Raw genomic sequence first — 8,363 nt, forward strand, 5'->3', positions numbered from 1 at the left:
TGATCATCAAATGTCCAATGTTAAGATCCCTCGGTAGAATGGTCAATCATAACGAAAAAATCGTCATATTCTAGAGTTAGCCTGTGCACACTTTATTGGCATGAACGTGCCTCAATCCTATTGGGCCGATGTAGTTCTTACTGCTGTTTACTTTATTAATCGGATCCCTTCCCAGGTGTTTCAGTTTGCCACCCTATTTCAGCTTTATACAGATCGTCCCTTATTTCCACTTCCTCCGTGTGTATTTGGGTGCGTTTACTTTGTTCAAATTCTTGACCAAACTCACACTAAACTTGACCCTAAAGTCGTAAAATGTATATTTTTGGATTATTCATCTACTTAGAAAGGATACCATATTATCATCTTCCTTCTTGATGGTGTTTCATTTCTCGGGATGTTTCTTTTTTTAAGCATACCCCATACTACAATGGGTTCATTAGCATTCAATCTAAGTGATTTCCTTTAGATTTTCCTAATGATCCCTTCCTTTCTTTATTTCCTTTTCACATACATGTTCCTCACTCTCCATCCCTTATCAGTTTATCACCTCCTCCACTGCAGGTTTTCTCTCGATGTCCATGCAATACTACCATCACTCCTATGCTAGACTAGCTAGCCTCCAACTCCGTCTCCTTCTGTCCCTTGTGATGATCATATCCTATTGCCACTCATAAATGTAAGCGCACTTGTATTTATCCCATTTCTAATTATATATTTGATTTTACCCTCTCACCCTCCTATGGGAGTTTTTTTACTTTTATTTCCGTTGTTTCTCTTCCTACTACTATTGCAGATGCTATTACCCATCTTGAGTGGTGAGCAGATATGATTGATGAGTTGAATACTCTTGAAAAGACTCAGGCTTGGGAATTTGTTCCTCTTCTACCTGGAAAGAAGGCTGTAGGATGTCGTTGGATTTTCACCCTTAAGCATAATCCTAATGGTTCTATTGCTTGTTATAAGGCCTATCTAATGACCAAGGGTTATGCTCAAACTTATGGGATTAATTATTAGGAAACATTTGCTCCAGTTGCCAAGATGAAGACCATTTATGTTTTCTTTTCTGTTGCCGCTATCAGATGTTAAGAATGCATTTCTCAATGGTGATATTTAGAAAGAAGTCTATATGGTCCAACCTCCTGAATTTTTCATATCTGCTTCTCCTGCACATGTCTGTCATCTTTACAGTTCTATTTATGGACTAAAGTAGTCTCCTCGCTTATGATCTGAACGTTTTACTAAGGCTATGCATTAGTTTGGTGTTCATCAGAGTTCTATTGATCAAACATTTTTCTTACATCACTTCTAAGGCAAAATTATCGCTCTGATTGTTTATGTGAATGATATTGTTCTTACTAGGTAAAAACTTACTTAGGACGTCAATTTGAGATTAAGGACCTTGGACATCTTCGCTGTTTTTTGGGTATTGAGGTTTTATGATTTCATTCCGATATGTTTATTTCTCAACGTAAGTATATTATTGATTTACTCAGTGACTTAGGTCAGTTTGGTTTTCGTCTCGTTTATACTCCTATTGAGCAAAATCACAGGTTGGTTGATTCTGAGGGGGAGTGTTTGGAGGATATTGGTCAGTATCAGCATCTTGTAGGAAAATTGATCTACTTGTATATGACTCGTCCTGACATTGCCTATGCTGTTAGTGTCGTAAGTTAGTTTATGCCCTTGCCTCGAATATCTCCTCTTAATGTTGTTTATTATATTCTTAGATATCTTAAGGGATGTCCTAGTCGAGGTATCTTGTTCAGTAATCATGGTCATCTTTGCATTGAGGCATGGACAAATGCAGATTATGCTAGTTCAGTGACTGATAGACAGTCAACTTTTGGGTATTGTACTAAGGTTGGTGGCAACTTGGTAACTTGGCACAGTAAGAAGTAGGATGTGGTTTCTCGGTCCTATGTTGAATCAGAGTACCGAGTTATGGCACTTGGAGTGTGTGAGTTGTTGTGGCTCAAGACCTTACTAGTTGATTTGTGTCTTCTAGTAACAACCCTTTTTTCAATATATTGTGATAATAAGTTAGCTATTAATATAGCGGCAAATCCAATTTAGCATGATAGAACGAAACATATTGAAGTTGATCGACATTTCATTAGAAAGAAGATTGTTTCTGGGCAGATTTATACTCCCTTTGTTTCTACATCTCAGCAACTTGTTGATATTCTTACTAAAGGTATCTTATCCGAATTGGGCGTTGCCGACATTCAAACACCAACTTGAGAGAGAGTGTTGAATAACTCTTATTTGATTAGTTTTACCAATCTTTTATCTTTTTTAGTCTTTTCACTTATTACACCATGCAATCACCTTAAAGCCTAATTAAGGCTTAGTGATAAAATACTTTTTACTATTATCTTTTTTTCAACTGTATTGTTTTAATATTTTTTTTTTTTTTGGTTTTTTGGTTTCTTGTAAACATGCATTAATCCAGTTTTCTCCATAAGATCATTTCCCAAAAACGTCTATCATTTATCTCTTATCACATTTTCTAACAAAAAACTATACCTCATAAGAAGGCTTGTACATTTTCAACAACACACACTGATTGTTTTTGCTAGTGTTGTTTTCCTTCCTTCATAGAGAGAGCATCGATCTGTAAAGTCTAAACACATTACCCCAGCTAAAGTTTACAACCACTATGAATATATCAATCCAACAAAAAAAAGAGTTAAAGCTTTCCAAAATCCTTCCATGCCAATATGGAGATCAATCAAGATGATAAAGTATTTTCTTTTCTTCGTTGTGATCTCTAAACATATACCCGAAGGTAGTTAATGAAGTCGAAAATGATTTAGGGTTTAGGGTCAGAGATAGAGGTAGAAGATGAAAAAATATGATAACAGAAGCATTTCAAACTATTATATTAATAGTTTTATCTTGTCGGCATTTGACAAAATGCCATTATAAACCTTCACAGGGTTTGCGTGAAAAACTGCAAAAATAAAATAGCTTTGTCGCGTTTGTTTTTTAAAAACCTTATATTAATGGTTTTAATTTTGAATTTATTAAGTATTATATTGAATTTTTTAAAATTGTGATTTGTAAATTAGAATAACAAGTCAAATACTCAATGACGACACAAGGGACTTGAACATGTTGATGACTTGGACATCCTTTTTTATGGGACAATGGCTTCTTGAAAGTAATCCTGGGGACCCACTACTAGAACTTTACCTACTACCAGCACCACTAGACTTCTTAATGTCCATGTGGACATTGGTGAGGGCCCTTATTTTCCCTGAGTCAAGCTATCACAAGAGTTCAAGGATATATTTGTAGAGGTAGAAGATGATCGAGTAGCTACTACACCTTCGAGGCAAACCTATAGTTGAGCCCGTATTATGTTGTCAAAAAATGAGTACAACCTAATGATTTAGGAAGTCACTTGGTAGGCATATTGACTTTATGGAATCGAATAGTAATGCACACAGTCAACAAGTACATAATGTAAAATCGGGTAGCATTAAAGAATACATGGAGAAGTTGGACAATATAGAAAGACTCTCCAAAAAAAGTGACTCCTACAAGTTTTCTATGAAGATTTTATCAAAAAAAAACTAGAGAGGTTTTCTACATGATGCAAAGTGATGAGAGCAGACTTGAGGGGCTAGAGTCTGAAATGAATGACATTTAATCTGGGATGAGTTAGATAGGGGTTTAGATATTTTCTATTAATGATTTTTGACAATTTTTTTTATTGGTATGTTCTTTTATATTCTTAAGACTTAGGTGTTGTTTGTTAAACTGAAAAAAAAATGCTGAATAACATTAAGCGCTGAAACTTATAAGCACTGAATTTAAGTGCTAAAAAAGTTATTTGTTTAGATGCTAAATCGTGTTTGTTACCCATTACTGAAACTGGTAAATTGTCTTGTTTACCCTTACAATCATATTATACATTGTTAGCATGTTTCAAATGCCTATTTCTTCTCAAACACAATAAAATATATGATTTCTTATAAAATTAAAATACAATTCATTTTTAAATAATAAGTAATACTCAAATTTTCAATTTATAAATAATAATTTCTATTTCTAAAAGCCCACAAATTTCAATTAAAAAATAGTAATGTTATATAAGTCACCAAAATTTGAAATCAACATTAAAAGAACTTAATTTTGGATGAATAATTTTCGATGGAAATGAAGGATGTGTAATTATAAAAGCACCCTATGAATTAATAAGGGCAACCTACACCATAGCCAAATTTTTTTGTCTTATATGGGTTAAAGTTTTTGGAATGAGCAAATTTTTAGTGAGGAAGATCTATATGGTCTAGAGATTATCCTCACCAAAAATCAGCCCATTTTGAAACTTCTAACCACGTCAAAAATGGTTTAAAAAAAGAAGATAATTTACGGTTCTTGAACTTGTTTTGATAGGATTAGAAGTTTTTGGATGGACTGATTTTTGGTGAGGATGATCTCCTCATTGTAGAGATAATTCTCACCAAAAATCAACTCATTCCAAAATTTTTAACCCATATAAGACAAAGTAATTTAGCCATGGTGTGGGTTTATTAATTTGTGGGGTGTTTATATACTAATGAGGAGATCATCCTCACCAAAAACCAACTCATTCCAAAACTTTTAACCCATATAAGACAAAATAATTTAGCCATGGTGTGGGTTTATTAATTTGTAGGGTGCTTATATACTTATTCATGGGATGTAAGAGGTAATATCCTTTTAAGTATAAGGGCATAGTTGTCCATACCGAAAAAAATGAAGTGCTTACTGCTTCAGCACTTTTTTTCCAGCATCAAAATAGTGCTGAAATTTTTTCATTTATTTTCAGCAATAAGCGTTAAAAATATAAAGTAAACAAATACGCTATTTTGACAAAAAGTGCTGATTTTTTTTTTCTAGCAATAAGCGCTGAAAAGTGGCACAAACAAACACCGCCTTAGTTTATGGGATAATGCACTACTTAAGACCTGGTATGTTTTAGTCTTATATTTTAATTTTGTTATGATTTCAATATGCACTTTTGATATTTGATTTGTGGGCGTAATTCATGATTTGGGTATGACTTATGTGATGATGCACTTTTATAAGGATCCACTTTTATGTGATGATATATATGATTTTGATGTGTGTTTCTACGTTAGATGGATAGTGTAGATGCAATTTTTCACTTTACCTTGAGATCTCCCTTGAAAGATCTCAGTTCGGTAGGTGGCCTGCAACAGGACCACTCCAACAATCAAGTTAGAATTAGCGCCGAGCTAATAAAGAGTTCTCTAAGAAGATTTTTTGTAACCATTAATTGAGTTGCAACATGGAATTTATAGGGGTCCTGATTGATGTATTTCTCAAGATATTTTCAATGATTACTTTTAGAGTTGTTGCGCCTACTTTCTAACCTGACAGTTATAAGAGTTGTTACACCTTCCCTGTCAGGGCTGGGGCAGTTCCAACCGATTTGTTAGGTTAAGAGTTGCCATATATGTCTTGTCAGTGATAATGCTGTCATGCCTGTCACATCTAGCTCCAAGTGCACCTGACCTGTATTTATGAAGCTCGACACCTTTCCCACAAACCTTGGTGGGTCGGTAACTAAATCTTGAGATTGCCACGTGTCAGGAACTCCCGAGAATTACCCTCCACAATACCCCTTCTTGTTGTCTTGGATCTAGATCTAAGACCCCAAGATATACATTGACTGACACATGGTGAATTTCGATTGGGAGTTGGTCTGACCTGGCTCATTAATTGCATCAACTTATGACGTCTAACCATACGTGTTTCGAGGACGACAGACGTTATGATTGCCCTCGTGAAGTGTGCTCCCAACTATTGATGTGAACGACACATTTATGTGCCGTCTACACGTGACACCTTGCGAATGGTCGGTTACACACGCGTGTTCATACTCCCTCTTTGTTTCTAGTGCCATTAAATGCATTTTTATCCTCATTATTACTTCGTTCCTCGAGGACATCCTAGCCTTCGATTTGGTTATGCATCTCGAGGCTCTCTAAGGCATATATATACTTCATTCCTTGCCATTTTGCATTTTTACCTTCTGGTTTCCCTGTCATTTTTGTTGTCTTGCTCTCTCTGTACTCTTGTGCAATCTTCCAAGCTCGGCACCAACTAACCTCCCACAAGTTCTCCAAATATTCTCTGCCAGCCACATCCCTCAAGGTTAGAAATCAAGGTCCCCTCCCCTTTCCTCTATAAATCCTCTTTTTCGCTTTTTAGCCTTTGCTATGGCTAGGGGAAAATCCTATTCCCATACTCACCCTCTGTTGGACGTGGGTGTAGACACCCCAATTTGCACGAACCCATTAGGAAAATTCAAATTTCCTCGAATTGATTCCGATTTAGAACTCAAGCTTTTTGACGGACCTGCATCACCACTTAGCATCATTTTCATGCACACATGCATCATGTCACATAATTTTGCATGCTTAACCTTGTCCCTAACCCAATCTATTCCATACCACCTCTATGATCCAATCCGGATCCATAACTATTCTCCATTCACCGCTCCATCACCTATACCATAACCAAGGTCCATTTCCTAATCCAACCTAAGCCCAAGACAAAGTCTACCTTCTAACTCAAATTCAAGTCCATTCTTTTAGCCCACTATTAAAGTCCATAGTCTATAGCCCAAGTCCATCACCTAAGCCCAATACCAAGTCCATTCTAAGCCCATTCTCTCACACCCCCTCAAAAGGTGACACATGTTGATCTCCCATAAGTCCTCAATACCCAATGCTTAATCTAATTGGAGAATCAACTCCCCTTTGTGAAAGTTTCATAATACCCTTCCCAAAAAGGGTGGTCAAACCAAAATATAGAAGCAGTGTAAACACAATCGCTTAAAAATAGTATAGAAGCATAGATTTCCAACTCTTGGTACAAAATATAGACTTCACTCAATCCCAAATTTCTTCTTAAGTTTCAAAATAAAGTCATACATCTTGTGAGAGTGAGGAAGTGATTTTGAAACACTCTCTTTCTCCATGCACCTCTTGGCCCATTCAATCAGCTTTGAGCATTCAACCTCGATACTGAAATTCCCACTAGTCTTATAAGAGTAAAACCAGCGGTAAAATGGGATGAGAGCCACATCTAAAAAACCCATGTTTTCACTACCAAAGTAAGGCTTATCTCCAAGTTCTCCTTCTAATAGCCTCAAACACTCAATAAAATCCTTCTTCGCAGCCTCTTGTTCTTCTCCTTTTGTCATCCATACCTTCCTCCCACAGTCATATATCTGCAATTCTCAAATTTTCAAGGAAAAATAAAGTAAAAAAGACCCTCGTTCAAAGATTACAAAGGAAACTACTTTTAAAAAAAATGTTATATTGGCACACCAAATATTACTTACAACACACCATTCTTAATCAAATTAATTTGATTTTGATATTGGCTGAATCTCTATTGCTGCACCATCTTTTACATAAGAGCACCTTTAAATGAAATCAACATGGAATTAGAATTAGTATACATCTTGGGACGCTCTTAGTAAAAGTTGGTGTGCTGTGCCAGTAGAAGCTTGAGCACCCCATTATATGATAACAACAAAGAATTAATATACATCTTGAAAATGCTCTTAGTAACACTTGCTGTGTCAATAGAAGCTTTACTTAACTTTAGTTTGGTCTGTTATAAGTAAAACGTTGGTGTGCTAATAGAAGCTCTCTCAGGGAAAGAGGAAGGACTAACGTAGTTTATTGGAGCGAGAGAGATCATGCCTTCTTGTCGACAAAATCTGCCCAGAACCATGCCTGGGCTCTCCGGTAAGGATCACTGGGCAACAAAAGAGATTTGTGATTCCAAACCTCGTCGATATATTGAACTATTATGAGTGATTCACAGATGGGTTTTCCATTATGGATCAAAACAGGTATCTTTTTGTGAACTAGGTTCATTTTCAAAAGTAGAGGACTCTTGTTTTGGAGATTTGGTTCCTTGTATTCATATTTGATCTCTTTCTCAGCTAAGGCAATTCTAAGCCTCAATCCAAAAGAGCTGGCCCAGAAATTTAATAGAACCACCTCATCTGCCATATTCTTGTTGCAAATTTGCAGAACAAACAAAGAAGAAATGTTTTAACACTTGGAAATGAAAATGAAGAAACTTGGGTAAGAAATGAGAATATTTATAGATTTTTAAAAGACAAGGAGGCTTTCTTGTTTTCTCAAATTTAAGTCATTAGTTTCTAGGGCCTTCGAAAGAATGTCACCGGTTGCATCAGAAATCAAAACGCTCGACTACAAACTACAGATCGCCACATCCCACCTCGAAAGTATGTCTCTCTTCCAAAGAGACATTTTCCTTGCTTACTTAGTCAAATTTGAGTCCTCATAAGATGACTAGCCATA

General features: G+C 35.9%; 1 protein-coding gene across 1 annotated transcript; it reads right to left on the reverse strand.

Moving 5' to 3' along the window:
* Positions 1-6,847: 6,847 nt before the first annotated feature.
* LOC147381653 (putative glutathione S-transferase) lies at positions 6,848-8,048 on the reverse strand. Its single transcript, XM_086430118.1, has 2 exons — positions 7,734-8,048; positions 6,848-7,252 (listed from the first exon to the last, which is right to left on the reverse strand). Exons 1-2 carry the CDS (start codon positions 8,046-8,048, stop codon positions 6,908-6,910), a joined length of 660 nt encoding a protein of 219 aa, XP_086286244.1. The 3' UTR covers positions 6,848-6,907.
* Positions 8,049-8,363: the final 315 nt, after the last annotated feature.

The sequence above is a fragment of the Akebia trifoliata genome, unplaced genomic scaffold (genome assembly GCF_017979445.1).
Source record: "Akebia trifoliata isolate Shusen 1 unplaced genomic scaffold, ASM1797944v1 Contig00311, whole genome shotgun sequence".
NCBI classification, from domain to species: Eukaryota; Viridiplantae; Streptophyta; class Magnoliopsida; order Ranunculales; family Lardizabalaceae; genus Akebia; species Akebia trifoliata.

Bases quoted from the DNA above. Each gene is read 5' to 3' on its own strand.
- LOC147381653 (XM_086430118.1), bottom strand. From the start codon at position 8,048: ATGGCAGATGAGGTGGTTCTATTAAATTTCTGGGCCAGCTCTTTTGGA. The intron at 7,253-7,733 runs GCATGATCTCTC...TGAGAATTGCAG, and splicing joins CAGATTTTGTCGACAAGAAG to ATATATGACTGTGGGAGGAA.